Consider the following 20,297-nt stretch of genomic DNA (forward strand, 5'->3'; position numbering starts at 1 on the left):
TACAATTCTATAATACATTATCTGTATATTGTTTTGTGTGTTCACCACCCCAAGTCAAGTTTCCTTCCATCATCATTTATCCTCCCTTTACCTTTCTTCTCTGTTTTGATGAGTCTATTTTTGTTTATTCTTTTTAGATTCGATGTGTAAGTGAAATCATAGGTATTTGTCTTTCTCTGTTTGATTTATTTCACTTAACATAATACTCTCTAGGTCCATCCATGTTGTTGCAAATGGCAAGATTTCATTCTGTTTTATTGCTGAGTAATATTCCACTGTGTATATGTATACCACATCTTTATCCATTCATCTATCGATGGATACCTAGGTTGCTTCTATATTTTGGCTATTGTAAATAATGCTGCGGCAAACATGGGGCTGTATATTGAACTAGGCTTTTTAAATGGAAAACATACTGACTCTGGCTAACTCACTGCACTTAAGAGTTTATTAGGCTGCCATGACGGTGTGCTGAGGATCAAGGGCACTCTGAGGGCAGGATAGGCATGGCAGGGACCGGGAAGGAAGAACTGATAAACTGGTTTTCTGGCAGAACCAGTGGGGAGTCGGGAGTGGGGGTGAAGGCTAGGGTACTGTAGTGGTTGGATGGTTCCCCTGGTGGGAAAGAGGAAGGATGCCATGAGAAGACACGCAGAAGTTCAGCTGGGGCCTGGAACTGGCCAGCTACAGAGGGGTAGCACTGGTGGCAGATGGCTCGAGCCCAGGGTGGCTGAGCCAAAGAGCAGTCATGTACATATAACAAAGCAGAGGTCTTGCAGGGGAGAAGTGGATGAACCCTTCGGCCTTATTAGAGGGCTAATGATGCGGACTTGCTCTTTGTCACTTACCTCTCTTGGGAGTGTCTCTGTATGCATATTTGAAACTGCCTCCTGTCCCTTGCCCCCCGCCCCCAGGCTAAGCCTTTTGAGGCTGGGGACCACAGAGGAGACTTTTTTACCTGGCTCCGGGTAGGGGGCCGCCAAGCAGAAGAGGGTGCTCACTAAGTGTTTCCTGGGCCAGGCTGACTTGACCTCGTGCACGAGGCATCTTAACAAGTGAACTCCTGGCTTCACTGTCCTGACCTTGGGGACGTTCCTCAGGTCCCACAGCGTAGAATTCATATCAGTAGAGGACGTTATGGCCCATACGGCAGAGTGTCATTCCTGAGGATTTCTCATTTAGTTACTATTGACCAGGGAATGCCTCTTGTAAAATGAATCACACACATCCCGGTCGGCCCATATTTCTCGGAAAGCTGAAGTTGTATAAAGAAAACCTTTATAAAAGAGGGAAAAGGCAACATTTTTAGGCTGATGGGTGTGTTTTCTATACTCGTGGAGATGCAGGAGCTGGAACTGGGAAGGTTCTAAGAGTCATGTAGCACAAGGACGGAGTCTCAGAGGTCTGTGGCAATCGTGTGGGAATGACTGCTGAGAAGAGAAGGTTGAACCTGGCCTGGGAACATGCGTGGTGACCCCTCGGCACTCAGCAGGATCATCTGAGAAAGGGAGCATGCCAATAAGCAGACTATGGCCTTTCCATCCTGAATTCACCCCTGTTACTGAGCGTGTGGATGAGGAAACTTAGGTCCAGAGGAGAGGTGGGGCTTTGCCAAGGTCACCTTGCTGCTCAGTGACAAAGCTGACCCTGACTTAGAAGTCAGATATACACCCAAGATCAAGAGAGGGTCAAAGCAGACACATCTTCCTCTCTCCCACAGGACGTTTTGTTCAAAGCTGCCGTTGGAATCGCTGCTGCACCCTCATGCTTTTCTGGGCCCGGTTTGGCAGCCTCAGGAGGAAAACATGCTGCGTTTTGCAAATGTGTGCAAATAACAAGCATGCCCGTTATGTCCTAGCAGTCTCATTGCACATGCATCAGGGCAGGTGGCAAAATGCAATCATACAGCCCCCAGTGAGAAGAGGGTTATACTTAGCTGCTTATGAGGCATTCAGTGTGAGAAGGAAAATGCCTTGCTGGCCCAGGTGCAGTGTTAATGGTTCCATTTCTCGTAATGAGAATTTGACTTGGAGAAAAATGCTTGGAAATTGATTCTAATATTTTAATCTGTATTTTAAAAATCTTTTCTCCTTCTTCTCCCCCCTCCCTTTTCTTTGTTTTTCTTCACAGGAAAAAGTAGAATATGCCTTCCTGATTATTTTTACAGTCGAGACATTTTTGAAGATTATAGCTTATGGATTATTGCTACATCCTAATGCTTATGTTAGGAATGGATGGAATTTACTGGATTTTGTTATAGTAATAGTAGGGTAAGTCCCTTTTATTTGGGGGGAAATGTTTGTTTGGAAAATGGGAGGTGGGAGTAACAGAAGAACTGCGTCTTTTGAGGAAATATGGTTACTCCTCTGTGCCAGTGATTGCAGCCAGACCTGGCAGGAGTCCTTTGAAGACTGGTGATGCTGCTGTCAATCTCCAGGCAGAACTGGTTTGAAATGCTCTTATGGTTTTGCCCTGACCGGTATGGTTCAGTGGTCATAGCATTGGTCCATGCACCAAAGGGTTGAGGGTTCGATTCCAGGTCAAGGGCACATACCTGGGTTGCAACTTTGATCCCTAGCCCCGGTCAGGGCACATTGCGGGAGGCAACCCATCGATGTGTCTCTGACATCGATGTTTCTCTCTCTCTTTCCCTTCCCTCTCAACCTTTCATTCTCTCTAGAAATCAATGGAAAAAATATCCTCAGGTGAGCACCAAAAAAAAAAAAAAAAAAAAAAGAAAAGGAAGAAAGAAAAATCTCTCACGGTTTTTACTCGTGCTTTCAGAAATGGCTGTAGCAGGAAGTCTAAGCTCCTGATGTGAGAGGGTTCATCTTATAGGGCCTCTGGCTTCCACAAATAGGCCAGCCCTACTGGTGATCTGAGTCAAATGTGTAGAGCTCTTATATTTAGCACCCTGTTAAGTTAAAAAAAAAAAAGCCTCAGAATAGTAAAAAAAAGTAATAAATCCTTATAGCAGTGAGGTACTCTGCTATTTAACATCCCTTGAGCAAAGCTATTAATTCTTTCTGCTGACTTGTGGGAAAAAAACTTTGGCATGCTACTATCCCATTTTAAATAACAAAACAAGTGTCTGAATAATATCAGCTATCTGGCATGAAATGAAATAAGCCAGAAAATGCAGAGAGGCAGGCATTATCCCGAAATCCTGTCACAGGAAGAAGACACCAACAGTTTTATTTAAAGGAAAATGGTAAAATGAAAACCAGTGGCTTGTGTTATTCTGGTCCTTCCACACCTGGAAATGTTACCAGCAAGAGAAAAATGAATCACTGTTAAAGGAATGCTGGATCTTTGGACCAAATACCCACACGGAAAAAGAAACTATATCCCATTGCTGGGTCTTCGTCACGCAGCTACAAAATGGGTTGCTCCTAAAATTACATTTGGTCTTATAGAGATAGTTTGTTAAATGACCTCTCTGTTTTCATCTCTATGACTTGTTCAATTACCTTTTATAGTTGAGCAAGATAATTTATCTTTTGGATTATTCTTTTATCATGAATCCCTTGGCTTTTTATGGGAGACTAATCTAGTTGGATATTGGGAGAGTGGGGAAATTTTCGAGCCTCTAATTTCAAACCTTTGAAGTTAAAATGGGATCCGCAATGGTGGCCCAGTGGGATAATTAGACTTATGGGGAAAAAGTTAGCTTTTGCAAAACTCACCATAGTATATTGGCATCTAAGGTATGACAGCCAAGGTAGTGCAGCTAAAATGAATAGGTGATATGTATCATACCTTCCTTTATTTTGGTGAACTCAAACAGGAATGGCTAGCAGGACCCTTGCAGGTCTCTTGATTCTGGAATAACCTTGCTGTGCCTCTCCTGACCCTGGACTTGGTGTTCAGCTAGAGGATGGGGATCTTTAGCTCCAATTCTTTGTCCCTGCCCTCCAGTCACCTTGGCTTTCTGCCTGGAGACATTTTTCAGACTGTAGTACAGCACAGAGAGGGAACCAGGTACAGTGTGGTGGGACAGAAACAAGAGGTCAGGGAGGCTGAGGTGGCTGAAATTTGAGAGGCATAGTGTGGAAGGGGAGGGAGCTATTCAGAGAAAGAGCTCTATAAATATGCCTTGGGGTCCTCTTGCGTTTTGACTGAATGTTCAGCTACAATTAATGGGGTGAGATTCTGTGAGGCCAGGCAAAGAACACTGTTAGGGAACACCAACCAGTGTGGAAAGATGTCATTGAACACCCTGGAATGTCAGTAGAGACTCCAGAGGGACATTAGTATTGGGGATAAACTAGCTTCAGGCAGGGGTTGACTGACTATGGCCAACAGGCCAAATCCAGCCTGCCACTGATTTTTGTAAATAAGGTTTTATTGTAACAGTGTCATATATTTGTTCACGCAGTTGAATTGAGTAGTTTAGATTCACAATGTCTAAAATACAGGGTGGGGAAAAAGTAGGTTTACAGTTGTGAATATCTGAAACACAGAGTTTATTCTTGTGTTATTACTTATTAATTAATGTATTATTTTCCATATGAACAACTGTAAACCGACTTTTGCCCCACCCTCTATTTGCTATCTGGCCCTTTACAAAGTAAATTTTCCAGCCTCTGCTGCAGAGTAAGGACTACCTGAAACCCTTACTGATAATGTTTGGAAAGAAGCCTAAAAAGGAGAAAACTGACATGCAAGTAACCTAATTGCCCATCAAAGAAAACGCCACACTCTTTAAAAGAGGACAACAAAATCCAGACATTTTACAATGTGTCTAGCATCCAGCCAAATATCCCTAGGCATCTGAAGAAATGTGGCCCATAACCAGGAGGAAATTCCATCAATAGAAACAGACCTGGAAATGACAGAGATGATGGAATTAGTAGAGAATTATTTTACAGTACTTTAAAAATAGCTATTATAAATATGCTTATGGATTTAAAGGAATGAATGACTACAGTGATGGAAGAGGGACAATATAAAAAACACACAAATGGGATTTTGAGAGCTGACAAATACCTGAAGTGAAAATTCTCTGGATTGGCTTAACAGCAGGTTAGAGACAATAGAAGAAAAAATATCAAGGATCATGAAGACATTGCAGTAACACAAAGAGTAATGATGGATACAAACATGAATACACCTGGTGACTCGAGGGACAATATCAAGTGCTTTAGCATACAGATACTCGTATTTGGCATCCCAGAAGAGAGGAGTTAGAGGGGAGACAGCAAAAACTATTTTAAGAAATGGCTCCAACTTTTCTAAATGTGATAAAAAATATAAATTGAAAAATCCAAGAAATTAAAGCAAGATAAGCATGAAGAAAGCTACAGCAAGGCATTTTATAATCATAATTGAATTGCTCAAAACCAAAGAGGAAATCTTGAAAGCAATCAGAGAAAAAAGATGTTACAGACTTTTGGTAAGCAACTATGCAAGCCAGAAAGTACTACAGCGACATCTTTAAAGTGTTAGGGAACCTAATTTTTTTATTCACTGAAGAGATCTCCAAATTGAAGTAAAAAAAAAAAAAAACCCAAAACTTTTTCAGACAAACCAACGCTGAGAATTCATCACCAGTAGATCTGCATCTCAACAGACGTTAAAGGAATATCTTCACACTGAAGGAAAATGACACCAGATAGAAATGTGGATCTACAAAAAAGGAATCAAGAATGTCAGGGTAAATATCTAGATAAATATTAAAACATTTCTCATTTTAAAATCTCTTTAAAATTAACTTATTATTCAAAGCAAAAACAATAACGTATTACGTGGTTTATAGCTTCTATAAAAGTAAAATACATAATAATAGTACAAAGGGCAGGAACAAGGAAAAAGAGCCATATACTACTGCAAAGTGCTTGCATGGTAGGTGAAGTGACAAAATATTAATTGAAGGTAGACTGCGATAAGTTAAAGATGTATAGTGTAAACCCTGGAGTGTGGGCCAGCAAACTTCAGCCCATCCCTCCCTTCCCCCACATCGACAAGTGTCTTGCTGTTTGCTTTAATAGATAAAATTTTACTGGAAGACAGTCACATTCATTCATGTCTATGGCTAGTTGGTATTAGGATGGCAAAGTTGAGTAGTTGTGATGGAGACTCTATGGCCTGAATATCCTACAAGGGATACTTTCTGGCACTTGAGAGAAGTTTTTTTGCTGACATTTGTTCTAGAGGAGCCACTAGAAAGATAATGAGATATAGCTAACGGGCCTATATTGGAGGAGATTAAGTATGTTGTTTTTTTAAAGCTCAACCCAAAACAGACAGAGAAGGAAAAACTAACAATGGACAGAGCAATAGAAAAGAAATAATAAGATGGTAGATTTAAACCCAGATTTATAAACCCTTATTAGAACCCAGAGTTTCAGATTTTAAATGTTAAAAAATCCCCACTCTATAGTGTCTATAAAAAACTACTTTAAATATAAAGACACAAACAATTTGAAAGTAAAAGGACAGAAAAATACATACAATGCAAAAACTAAGAAAATCCTGAGTGGCTATATTAGTAGCCAATAAAGTAGACTTTAAAACAAGGAATATTATCAAGAATAAAGAGAGAAATTTCATAATAATAAAGGTTGTCATTTAAGTAGAAGATGCAATAATCCTAAATATATATGTGCCTAATAATAAGGCTTCAAAATACACAAAGCCAAAACTGATAGACCTGAAAGGTGGAAGAGATAAATCTACAGTTGTAATTGTACATTTTAATGCCCTTGAGGAGTGTTGATAGAACATGTAGACAGAAAACCACTATGGACACGGAGGTTTGGACAGTACCATCAATCAACTTGACTTAATTGAAATTTTTAAAACATTCCACCAACAAGAGTAGAATACACATTCTTTTCACATGCACATGGAGTATTAACCAAGAGACACATATTTGGGGACATAAAACAGGTCTGAGTGTATTTAAAAGGATGAAAATCAAAGTTATGTTTTCTGAATGATTTAGCAATGTTTCTTGGTAAAAGGTCAGTATGAAAAAAACCCCCAGAGAATTTCTATGTAATAGTCATGAACTATTGGAAAATGAAATTTTAACGACTGCTATTTACTGTAGCATTAAAAAACATGAAATATGTAGGGATAGTGAATTGAAAGTGACTAAACCTTTCTGGGAAACTAAAGAAGACCTAAATAAGTGGAATGATGTACAATGTCATAGATTAGAAAACTCCATATTGTTAGGATATCAGTTTTTCTCAAATTAAGCTACAGAGTGAATCCTAATCTAAATCCCAGCAAGATTGACAATTGATATTTGAAAATTTAAATGGAAATTAGAGAGGCTCGAGAGTAGCCAAAGACGTATTTAAGAACAAAGCTAGAACCTGGTTTTAAGGCTTACTATAAAACTACAGTAAGTAGTCCAGAGAGTGTGATATTAACATAAGGAGTAGACATCAAGATCAATGGAACAGAATAGAGAGTCTTGAAATAGACTCATAAAATTGGTTTTATTTTTTTTATTATTTTTAAATTTATTTTTATTGATTTCAGAGAGGAAGGGAGAAGGAGAAAGAGATAGAAACAACAGTGATGAGAGAGAATCATTGATCGGCTGCCTCCTGCATGCCCCACACTGGAGATGGAGCCCACAATCCAGGCATGTGCCCTGATCAGGAATCGAACCGTGACCTCCTGGTTCATAGGTTGACGCTCGACCACTGAGCACACCAGGCAAAAAGCAATTCTTTCCCCCCACCTCCCCCCATAAAATTGGTTTTAGACAAAAGTTCCTTGATCATTCAATAGGTTGAGGAAACTGTTTTCAGCAAATGGTGCTGGAACAACTATTTCCCCCATATACTTCATACTGTATATAGATACCACCTTAACAGATCCTAGACCTAGGTGTGAAAGTTAAAACTATAAAATGTTTAGGAGAAAATCTTTATGACCTTGGGGTAGGCAGAGATTTCTTAGGACACAAAAAGCACTAGCCATAAAAGAAATCATTGAAAATTTGGACCTTATCAAAATTGAAAACTTTTCTTCAAAAGACAGTGTGAAGAAAATGAAAAAGTAATGCACTGATTGGGGAAAAAAAATTCACAGTACATACTGATTAAAGATTTGTATTCAGAATATATAAAGAACTCCAACAACTCTTACAACTCAATAGTAAGAAGACAACCCAGTACATTAATGGGCAAAATATTTGAACAGATCTTCACAAAAGAAGTTATGTAAATGGTCACCAAGCATCTGAAAAGATGTTCATCATTAGTAATTAGAGAAATGCAAATTAAAGCCACAAGGACAGCGCTTTCATACCCACTAGTATTACTGAATGTAAAAAGATGGACACTACCAAATGTTAACCAAAATATGGATCAACTGAAACTCTCATACACTGCTTGTAGAAATGGAAAATGGCACAATCATTTTGGGAAAGTTTGCCAATTTCTTACAATATTAATCAGATACTTACCATATGACCATATTACCAGTATTATTAGTAGGCCCTTAGCCAAGCTAAGGGAAAATACATGTTCACAAAGAGACTTTATTTCATAATCAAGAAAAGGTGGTGGACACAACCCAAATATCTCTCAACAGGTGAATGGGTAAGTCATTGTGGTATCACTCAACAATAAAAAGAAATGAACTGCCGAGAAATGTAACAACTTGGATGACTCTCAAAAACATGGTGAGCAAAAGAAGATAAACAAAAAGGAACAAGCTGTATGATTCTGTTTATATAAGAGTCAAGAAAAGGGAAAAAGCCCCAACTGATAATCAGCCAACCCGTGGCTACCCAAGGCTGTGCTTGGAGGGAGAAAGACTACCCCAGGCGGGAGAGAACTTTTGGAGATACTAGATGTTTTGATTGTGGTGTCAATACTTAGGCTTATACTTTTGTCAAAACATGTCATTATAAGCTTAAAATGGGTGTATTTTATTATAAATTAGCAGCTATAACATTTTTAAAAAGTAAAAATTTAAGGTAGTTAAAATACTAGAACTGGACTTGTTGGTCTTTTTTTTTGTTAAGTATGAAAAACTTTAGAACATTACATTATTCTAAAATATGCACTAAATTGTAGTCAAAGAGTGGAAGAAAAATTAAAAAAGGGTGAAAAATTAAATGATGTCGTCACTGGAACCAAATTCCTACTCTTTTAAAGTTTCCAACTACAAACTGTATCTCAATCCAATGGATTTTCCATTCTAAGTCAGCTATGACCTGCTTTTGTCAAGATTCCTAGTAACAGAGACATTGGGGAAGTAATTGATAGGTCTAAAATGTGACCATACGAAGACTCAGTGGGTCTACCAGAGCTGATACTGTACCCTGTCGAGGAGCGTTTATCTGAGCCACTGTTACCCCGCACCTCTGATTTTTCGATGAACAGAGCATTCAGGCTCTTCAGTTAAGCTTTGTGAAGAAGGACATGCAGTGCTCATTCTGGTGCTTCTGACTTGAGTCAGGTTGGGTAGCTGCTTGCCTTTTTTCTCCTGTCTTGGGGTAAATATTTTTATGTGTTTTTTTTTTAATTGATTTTTAGACAGAGAAGAAGGTGGGGGTTGGGTAAAGGGGGCCGGGGAGACATCCGGATGTGAGAGAAACATCAATCGCTGCCTCCTGCATGCCACCTACTAGGGATTAAGCCCACAGCCCAGGCATGTCCCCTGACCGGGAATAGAATGGAGGACCTTTTGGTGCATGGGATGGCGCTCAACCAACTGAGCCACACAGGCCAGAGCTTGGGGTAAACTTTTAATAATAATCTAATATCAAATACGTTCACCTCATATCCTTATCTCTTCGGGCACATGGTACATTTTTTTGGTTGGGGGTGGTGTTGAAGGGAGTAAAATCACAGAATATTAGGATGGGAAGGTGTGGGGCTCTGGATCATTTAATCCCATTTTCTCATTTTACACAGAGGAAACTGAAGCCCAGGGAAGGCGAGGGGCTTGCTTTAAGGCCTCCTAGCTCACAGGAAGGAAACCAGCCCCAACCCCTGACCACTGCCACTCATGGCTGTCTGGAAACAGCAGCCAGCTTCCCTCTCAGACCCAGCTTCCTCTGTAGTGGGAGAGAGACATTATTCACCTGTTTTCAAGGACATTGCTGAAGAACAGGGGATAAAGGACCACAGAGTGTACATTGCAAAACACTGGTACTTGAAAGCAGTCTTAAGTCACTACCTGCATAAATTACTTGCCTCACCCTTTGGGATGAAAATTCCTGTGGCTGCCACATTTCAGAGAAGTTTGAGGTTTTCTTTCTTCCCCTTTCTTTGTTTCTGTGAAGCTATAAACTTATTTGGAGGGCGACTTTGAACTTTAGCCTTGCTGCAGGGGTTTACAGTCATTAAAAAACGATGCTAATGAGAGAAACCTGTCATCTGAAGCTTTGAAAAGGTAGAGACTGACTCAGTTCCCCCCTCACCCGCCTGGGCTCCTTGCTAATTGCTGCCGTGTTATTAAAACAAACGACTGGACTGGAAGTGCCCCGGAATGGCATGTCTGTGCCTGGTCAGGGCTGCACTTCAGACCACCCTGTGTTTTATGGACGGGGTGTGTTGGCCATCCAGTGGCGTGCCAGTGGGGGCCGAGTTTCTGCTTTGGCTGCTAATTAAACTTTAGAAACCTTTTCTTTGTTGCTGGGCCAATCAGTCCCACAATCTGATTGGCCGGAGTTGATTCTATTTGAAATGGGCAAATTTATATTTATCCTGAAAAAAAAAAAAAAAAACAAGCAGCAGTTCCAAAGAGTAAATGTTTATTTGAAAGAGCAAAAGTAACTGTCAAATGAGCAGATCGCTTGGATACAGCTTTATCCGAAAAACCTTCTGAGAGTAGGAAAAAATTTGTCGTGGCTGCCAGATGCAATGTTATTCACATTTCAAAAGAGAAATGCTGATCTTCATACCTCAGGTTGCTGCGTTTGGCCTTTGCACAGCTCCCCGGCCTCTGGTTTACATCACTCTGCACACATCCCTATGGGGGGTGGAGGTGGTGTATGGCAAGCATATCGATGAAGATGCGGGACTTCGAAGTCAATATTCGTACATTGAATTACTCATCAAATATTTTTGAGCACCTCTTACATATCAGGAACTGTTTGCTAGAAGAGACTCAATGAACAAATGAACAACACAGGCTAAAATTCCCTGCCCTGTGGAACCTAACGTCCTCATGGGGCCAACATACCTGGGTCCATACGTTAGTCCTGCCACTGGTTTTGTGAACTTGGGCACATCCCTTGCTCCCAGGAAATTTGTAGAGTGGTGTTAATAATAATTGAAGGCTGTAGAATGGTGTTAATAATAATTGCTCCCGCAGAACGTTTTGTGAGGATTAATGAGATGATGTACGTAAAGTAGCCAGCACCTGGTGAGTGCTCGGAAATGGTAGCTGTGTAGCTGTCACGATCATTGTTGTCGTTATTCCTGTCGGGGCAATTCCGTTTGTCATCGTTGGACCCCAGTGAGCCCCCTCTGCCGTGCTGGTGGACTTGCTTGAGGACGTTCCCTTGGCAGAGAAACAGGAGATCAGCCCCTGACCCAAATCATGGTAGACACAGGGGTCACCTTCCGGAGTCACAGCCCGGTGCTTGCCTTGGCCTTGCTTTCCCTTTATTCGAGCAGCAGCCACGCAGAATTAGCCCTTGTTCAGAAATAACTGCTGCTATCATCCTGCTTTGCTCCCCTGGGTGACAGACTCTAACGTTTCTTCCTCTCTTCTTCTTTCAGGTTGTTTAGTGTAATTTTGGAACAATTAACCAAAGAAACAGAAGGCGGTAACCACTCTGGTGGCAAATCAGGAGGCTTTGATGTCAAAGCCCTCCGCGCCTTTCGAGTGTTACGGCCGCTTCGACTAGTATCAGGAGTGCCCAGTAAGCACGCTTCGTTTCCTAAAGCCGGGATTTTGTTGGTTTTCCCTTCTGGGTGGGTCTCAGGAATGTGCGCCGAGGGCTGCAGGTGAGCTGCGGTGGGCCATCCCAGGCTCTGCGGGCGACCGGAGGCCTCCGCGGTTTGCAGTGCACTTCGGCTTGTGTTGTCCCTGGATCCCGTGCTGGCCCCAAGAGGGGCTGGCAGCCATGTGCTGTCCCGATTTTGTAGAAGAGGAGACGGAGTAAGTGGTGGCACGAGGCCTGTTTCAAGGCTGGTTTCCTTCTGCGACAGCACCCTGGCCGGCACTTCCTCCGAAAGTGGTGGCTTATCCAGGGCTCCACTCAGGCCCCTTTTCAACGTGAGGAGTGACGGGGGCTGGACTTCCAAAAACTTGGCTCGCTACGATTAGGGACTGTGCCCGTCCCGCTCTGGGGAAGAGGTGAATGCTTTCGTGCCCCCTGTCTGTGCCAGGCCCTCGTGTGCTGCCTGCTGCCGACCAGGCCCGGCTGAGTGCCACCTGAGTGGGAACAGATGTCCTGCCTGTGCCCTGGCCGGGAGCCGCAGGCTGCTGTTGCTGTAAGGGGTGAAGGGGTGTGGGGTGTGCCTCCCTGGGCTCTGTCCCTGATGGGACACCCCCTGCTGGGGACCTCAGAGGGTAGGTGTCCTAGCACCTTTCCCAGGACGTGGGGGGAGGACTGGGGGGAAGGACTTGGGGGGAGGCCTGGGGGAGGGAGGGAGGACTTGTGGGGAGGACTGGGCCTGCAGGCCGTGCCTGTGTCCACCCTCGGGAAGCCGTCAGAAGGGCACAGACCACGGTCTTGCTCCTCCAGCACATCTCTGTGAGTTTTTATTAAACCTGTTGGCGCTCAGAGCACACCAGAAATTCTCTGGAAGAAAAAGCCATTTCCAAATTTAACATTTTAAAATGTAGGAAGTGGTGTTTTATGTGTACTTGTTTTTCCAGATGGTTCGTTTATTTTCATTGAAAAAGATCAGCGCAAGTCAAAACCACAGAACTGTCTGGAAGCAATTGAGAAACATAGGAATACCTTGGAAATGACTGGCTCTGTTAGGGTGGAACATGGTTACATGAGAAGTTCAGTGAGCAAACACGTTCTTTCAGATGTAGTTGTTACAGCTTAATCTAATTTCAAAGTAACCACAACACCCACCCCCACCCCCGTCCCCCCCAGCAAACGGCAGGGAGCCGGCGTGCGTGTGTGCTGCGGCTTGCGTGCACGGTGGTGAGAACTCGGCACTTCCTCGGCCAGGTCTGGCTCCCTTGCCTCGTGAGCTTGTCACTAAATGACGAGTCCAGTGCTCCCACAGCCTCTCAGGAACCAGTGCTAAACTGTGTTCCTTCCTTTTCCCCCCAAAAACCACTTTGAAACTTGACCAAGGTCTGCATCCCGTTCTCCTGGGGGTCAGCAGGGAGACACGGGATCTGAGTCTCGTGTGAGAAAGTTTCAGTCGTGTTTTAACTGCCCTGGAGGGAACACCCCAGCCTCCCATCAGACCCAATGGGCTTTGGGGAGAGGGGTTGGGGGCTCTGGCTCATGCTGTTTCCCATGCTGCTTGGCATCTGTGGCCCAGTGATTTCTTCTCAAGTATCTGAAATTGTTAAAGATGCCTGGGAAAGGGTGACTGTTTACACTTACCTGGGAAATGTCTAGTCACGTCTAAAGAGAATTGAGACTGTCCTATAAGACAGGATTCTGTGTGTGTGTGTGAATGTATTTATTCAGTGGAAGGTAAAACAATGCATGTTTCAGAAGGGAGTAGTTCAGACAACACGCAGTTAACTGTAAGTGTTCATCGGAATCCCAGACCGTCGGAGTGGGAAAGATCCCTAGAGAGCATCCCGCCCACAGCATCACCTTTACAGGAGGAAGCCGAGGCCCGCCAAGGGGTAGTGACTTGTTCAGGTTCCTGTAGCCAGTGGGTGGCCAAACAGGGCCAGACCCACAGTCTCCCAGTTCCTGGTGCTCTTTCCACTTCACCCCTCTGCCTCTGTGATCAGAGCCCCCGTGAGATCGGTACACATCAACAATATACAAAGGAGCTTAATGTCACATAAAAGTGTAAAATTCACATTGAGATACAACTTCATTATCTCACAAATGTGGCCGATCTGAAATACAGTAGAACCTTAAATATAAACATATTCATGAAACACATGGCTCACTGCCATGGAATTGAGAAGAGCTAACTGCTGAATGGTGATTTTGGATGGCCTATCCGCTCTCACCGCCGCGGCCCGGGTTCGACTCCCGGTCTGGGAAAGTTTTCCTCCGCCTCTACAGCACGGCCACACTCATTTTAGGCAACAACAAAAAACCCTATCCAAGTAGATTAAAGCAGATGTTTCCTTTCCCCATCTGTCTGTTCTTTCTAGAAGGTAAAAACATTAACAATCATCATAATGATCATTTTCCCCCAAAAGAAACCATTTGAGCATTTAAACATCCAAAGGCAGTACCTAGGTCATAATGAGGGTCTTAGAAAAATGGGCTCTTTGTGAGTCTGAAATCCTCTGATCAGTGTTCCCTCCCAACAAGTCCCCTCCCTCTTCCCCATCTTTCTTAGCATTGCTGATAACTATTCCCCTCTCTACTTGGTGTGTCCTGATTTCTAACTTATTTAATTCTAGCATTTCAACTTACATTCCTTCATTCTTTGAGTATGTACTGGAAGAGTGAGAAGATATTAGAAAAGGGCAGGTTGAATGAGGTGAGACAGTGGGGAGGGAGAGATGGGAAGGGGAAGGGAAAGAGAATAAGGAAGAGAGTGAACTGTGCAGAGCAGAAGCTGTGGTCACGGGTGGCGGGAAGAAGGTAGGACACTAAACGTGGGAGTCGGGTTCTGGGGTGAGTTCTGGTCTCCTGGCCATGACTATCCCTCAGTCTTCCGCCTCCTCCCACCACCATCCCTCTTTCCATTCTCTCTCTCTCTCCCTGTACCATGGCTCTGAGTATTAATTACTCCATGGACAGCCTCCAGGCTTTCGTGTCCCTTCCCCTCCGCTCAAGCCCAGGGCTCCGCTGCCGGGTGCTTTCCTCTTCATGCTGTGTCGTGATCGACTCACTGGTTCTGAGTTGCTCTCACCCTCTCCTTCCTTTGCTCATCTCCTGCCTCCCTCATTCCAGGAGAGCCTCCTTTTGACATGCTTTTTTTTTTTTTTTTGGCTGGGCACTAGGATTTCCCCATGATGCTGCCTCCATAGGTACCTTCTTCTCCCTCAGATTCAGTTGCTGAGTTCTGGTCTCCACCGATCCTGTCTACTGGTGCCCCATTCGTCTTTCCAAAGAGGCTGCCTTTCGCTAATGGACTAAAGATGGTCCCGTAGCCCAGATTCAAAGCCCAGAGCTACCTAGCTGCAGTCTGCTTTTCCTTCCTGGTATTCCTTTCCGCTTGTTCTCACCAGCCAAGACTCCCCATCCCGAGCCCATATAGCGCTGGCTCACCTCTGCATTTGGTATGCTCTCCCCTCTGCCTGGCATAGCCTCTCCCCTGCCCACCTGAGGAGGCAATCACTCTCCTCAGACCCAGGCCCTGCCACGGGAGGCTGCCACCCAGTCCTCTTTCTCCACCCCACTCAGAAACGATGTTTAACTGTGACTGATGTTCCTCATACAGCATTTGTGTGCTACCTTTAATTTGCACTTAGTTCTTATGTCTCCTCCTAGAATACAAGCTCTTTGAGAGAAGGCACTTTATGTAATACATCCTCATTTCTCCAAAAGCACTCACCTGATGCTTGCCACGTGGTAGATGTTCAAGGAACTTTGTTGAGTGGATGAACAAATGCATGAATGAATGACTAACTTTGATATTGGACAGTTTGATATTGGACAGTCCCCTCTCTAGGCCTTCCTCATCTGTCAAGTGAGGAAGTTGGATGAGATGATCTTTAAGTTTTCATTTTAACTTATTTCACATCCAGATTAATGGTAATTAAAAGCTTTGAGATATCTCTTTGAGTTTTATTACTGTGCGTCATATGCAAAGCAGGCACCATTAGGAATTATATATGTGCATCACTGAAGTTTCTTCCTGGCTCACAAAGTTATTTCTCTCTCTCCTAGGTTTACAAGTTGTCCTGAACTCCATTATAAAAGCCATGGTTCCCCTCCTCCACATAGCCCTTTTGGTATTATTTGTAATCATAATCTATGCTATTATAGGATTGGAACTTTTTATTGGAAAAATGCACAAAACATGTTTTTTTGCTGACTCAGGTGAGTAATGAAAATGGTCGCTAACCCAACTTTTTATTTCCTCCCAAACAACTTTTGTGGTTTTGAGAAAATCTAAAACAAAATGAGAGTGAGAAGAAAAAAAATAAATAAAAAGCCAAATGTACCAGTAAATTTACTGAGCCAGTTCCTAGTGTGAATTATGTTCAAAATAAATAAATCTCCTTTTTGGTCCTGATTTCCTATATAATGTGTCCTGGCAAGCAAGATGAGGGACCCCCCCAAAATTAGAACACGAGGCGAATCAGTGGCGTTGTATACAGACTTGAGAAAGTGTGGCCAGTGAGCGCGAGGAGAGAAGGGTGCTGTGAGTGAGCACAGAGGGGAGAGCCCCAGGAGAGAGAGGTACTGTGAGCACAGGAAAAGGCAGATTCCACGGAGGAGGCACTGTGTGGCGCGGACCTTGAAGACCAAGTGGGATTCCGAGACAGCAGAGATGGGAGGTAGCGAGGGTGCTCGGCCTCCTCAGGCTTGGGTGTCCTGATGTTCATTCTTGGGTGGTGAAGCCTTCTTGCTCTGCTTGCAGATATCGTAGCTGAAGAGGACCCAGCGCCATGTGCGTTCTCAGGGAATGGGCGCCAGTGTATCGTTAACGGCACGGAGTGTAGGAGTGGCTGGGTTGGCCCCAACGGAGGCATCACCAACTTCGATAACTTTGCCTTTGCTATGCTCACCGTGTTCCAGTGCATCACCATGGAGGGCTGGACAGACGTGCTCTACTGGGTAAGCAGTGCGGGGAGGGAGCTGGTGGAGTGCTCTTTCTTCGGATGACAGTTGCATTAGCTAGAGCCACTGGGGCGTTGGCTGACAAAGAAACCCTGGAAGTCAGTGTTTTGGGGAAGGGAAGCAGACCCTCTCTTCACTCAGCAAGACGCATCATCGTTGCTCCTCAGGGCTTTAGTGTCCATTCTAGAGAGCAGGAGGCTTGTTGGCTCCCTCCACGCCCTGTGCTGCCTGGGGAGCGCTTGCTGAGTGTGCCTAGTGGCCTCTTTCTGGAGGAGCCCGGAAGGCCAGGCTGGCCCCACTAAGCTCTTAGAGAGCCAGGAGTTATTTCCCAGGTGAAGAGGCCTCATGGGCTAAAATTGTTCTTTTATACACAAAGGAAGGCTGCTTTACTAGTCTCCTAAATAAGAGAGGGGACATAAATTGCATACCTTTCATGCTTTCCATAACTTAGCACAGCCCTAAAGCCAAAATGGGTTTTTCCCCATATTATATTTCCCTTGCCTCTTCAGTACTATATAAATCAGCCCAGCACAAGCCCTTAACTCTCTCTTCCTTTCTCTTTGGAGCCAAAGAACTCTGGCAGAGAGGGTAGAAATGGAGTGGGGACCCATCCAACTGGCTGTGAAAACGGGGGGACACCCCTTCGATGGCTGGATTCTGGTTCTTCTTGATCCAGACAGTGCCAGGAGGCTTGGCCATAAACGAAGAGTGGTGGTATTTTAACAGCCATTTCCCAGAGCTGAGTCTGTTTATTTATTGGTTTGGTAGAATTTGAAGAAGCGCACAGAAGTTTAGAAATTATTTTCCATGCCACAGAGTTGCTGGGAAAAACAGCTGATGTGTAGATTTTGAGGCTAAACCAAAAATCCAAATGAGATTAACCAGGATTCCAATAATAACTTGTTAAAAGGCAATTCATAGTGATACAATGCCGCTTGAATGGGCAGCCTCTAGCGAGAAGGCCTGCAGATTGACATGTAGCTTTTACATTTTAGACACTTGATATAGGGTTTCATATTACTCTGTAACTTCAGAGAACAGAGCATCTGATGGTTACAGTAGGTTTTTGCTTCCCTTCACCAGTGACCGCATGCTTACAGGATTATAGAAGCCCCTGTATCCTCAATGTTAGGCAGCGAGGGCATGTTTTTATTTTCAACCCCAAAGTTTGTGTCTAGTTTGGTCATAAGGTTTAAGCAGCACCAGCATGTTATTCCTTGTTTCTCCCCTTTTCTCTCCTTTTCCTTGTTATAGGAGTGTGTGTGTGTGTGTGTGTGTGTGTGTGTGTGTGTGTGTATGCACATCTGTTGTTTATATTTATATGTCAGTGCCTTCCATGGAGAGGACAAAGGAGGGCGATTATATTGGATGAGCCAAGACCCTGGTCATGCAAGGGGACCCTCAAATTAAGCAAAGGGTTCCTTTTCACTAGTATCGTTTAAAAAGTTGCAACTTCTGGTTAGATTAGTTGAGGTCTCACTCCCAGATTTCCCTTGAAATTTCTGATAAATGCAAAAAGCATCATCCAAATAGCCCAAACTCTAATCCTTCCCCCACAGAAAATAGCATTTTGATTAAAAAAAAAAATCTGTGATCCTCTCAACTTTGTTGTTCTGTCTAGTCATGGTAAATTGTTCACTGCTGATCAACATGCCTTGACTAATGGACAATTTTATACTTTATGCTATATTTCTGCACATTCTCTCATGACAATTTCCTTTTGTCAAGCAAGTGAAACCTCTGGGAGTGTGCGATTAAAGGAGAGAAAACTCCATGTACCCAGAAACGAGTGTCCACTTGCCTTCCTGAGAACCTTTCAGTATCACCTAAGATCATGTAATTATGATCTCTATTGTTAATATGACAATCAGAATTAAAAATTTAACAATATAATAATTATAGTATCTATGAACTACATGGCATCTTTATTTCAATGGAGGAACACTCATAATTTATTTATTATTCCAGCCTGTATCCCTTTATAGAAAGTCTGGGATTTTGAAGATGGAAACAGTGGGATATAGAGAGACCACTGAACATCCCTAAGGTCCTACAGCCAGAGGTTGTGGTCCTTGATCTAGAATGTGGGTATATATTCTTTTTTATAAGGGGCCAGATAGTAAATATGGTCTTGCAGGCCATGATGTCTGTATCACAGCTACTCACTTCTGCCCTCTGCATGGGTTGTAGCCATTGACCACATGTAGACAGTTGGTTTCTAATGAAACCATTTTTATGGAAACTGAAATTTGAATTTTGTATAACATTCATGTGTCGTAAAATATTCTTTTGATTTTTTTAACCATTTAAAAATGTAAATGCCATTTTTAGCTCAAATGCTGTACAAAAGCAGGTGGCTGGGTGGGTTTGGCCTGCAGCTCATAGTTTGTCGACCCCTGGTCTAGACTAGAATCCAGCACTCTCTCCTTGGTATTCCTCCACCCTTCTATAACATTTGGGGCAGCAAAGTCACGTCTTCCACCGTCTTCACCAAGATCTTAGTCTCTGAAACACATCAGGTTGTTTTTAATTACCTGTTGATTACATCATAGAGATAGGCAGGCAAGGCACCAAGCCTTCTTAATATGCTATGGGCCACAGTCAGCTGGAAGCCACATAGCTGTTCCAGAGCAGAACATCCATGCCCAGCACAGTAAATACTAATTACTATTACTCTCCAAGTGTAAAATCCCGTTGCCTCAGTGTAGATGGGCCATATTTAAATATTAATTTTTACCCACAACTAGGGTATCAAGGAAACATCTTAAGAGATAACTAAGGAGATTTGATTTTAAATATTGATGGCAAGCAAATTTTCCAATCCTTTGGGTGTTTGTATATGGTGGACAAAGTCTTTGCCCAGGGATTATGTTGCATCTTGTCAGGTTAACATTGAGTCAGTGTTCCCAAGCTCATTGAGACCTCACATCTCAAGAGAGTCTTGCAAATGGTCTTGAGAAGGAAAGTACAGGTAGGCCCGATATTCAGAAACACACACTTAGAACAGAGCCATATGGATGTGTGGGGAGTGGGATTATTATTATTTTTTAAAATATATTTTATTGATTTTTTACAGAGAGGAAGGGAGAGGGATAGAGAGCTAGAAACATCGACCAGCTGCCTCCTGCACACCCCCCACCGGGGATGTGCCCGCAACCAATGTATATGCCCTTGACCGGAATCGAACCTGGGACCCTTCAGTCCGCAGACCGACGCTCTATCCACTGAGCCAAACCGGTTTCGGCAAGGGAGTGGGATTATTAACTCTGGTGGAAAAAAGTTATTAATGGAGCTTTTATAAATTGAGTTCCATAAACATAATTAAGCTGTCATCTGACCCACATGCATTCGTTGGCCACAGAGGCAGAAGGGTGTAGTGCAAGGAAAGAAGGTTAAGGCTGGGCTAGGGCTTGGTGTTTGACCTTGGACAGGTCACTAGGGCTCTTTGGGCTTTAATTTTGTTGTCTTTAAG

General features: G+C 43.3%; 1 protein-coding gene across 3 annotated transcripts in view; it reads left to right on the forward strand.

Moving 5' to 3' along the window:
- CACNA1D (calcium voltage-gated channel subunit alpha1 D) overlaps positions 1-20,297 on the forward strand; it is a 295,364-nt gene that overhangs the window by 141,677 nt on the left and 133,390 nt on the right. For all 3 annotated transcript variants that reach the window (XM_008146330.2, XM_008146333.2, XM_008146329.3), the window contains exons 4-7: positions 2,131-2,270; positions 11,703-11,845; positions 15,929-16,081; positions 16,626-16,822. In XM_008146330.2, coding sequence (XP_008144552.2) covers positions 2,131-2,270; positions 11,703-11,845; positions 15,929-16,081; positions 16,626-16,822 — 633 coding nt within the window. The remainder of the gene's footprint in view (positions 1-2,130; positions 2,271-11,702; positions 11,846-15,928; positions 16,082-16,625; positions 16,823-20,297) is intronic.

This window comes from Eptesicus fuscus, chromosome 18 (genome assembly GCF_027574615.1).
Source record: "Eptesicus fuscus isolate TK198812 chromosome 18, DD_ASM_mEF_20220401, whole genome shotgun sequence".
Lineage (NCBI taxonomy): Eukaryota > Metazoa > Chordata > Mammalia > Chiroptera > Vespertilionidae > Eptesicus > Eptesicus fuscus.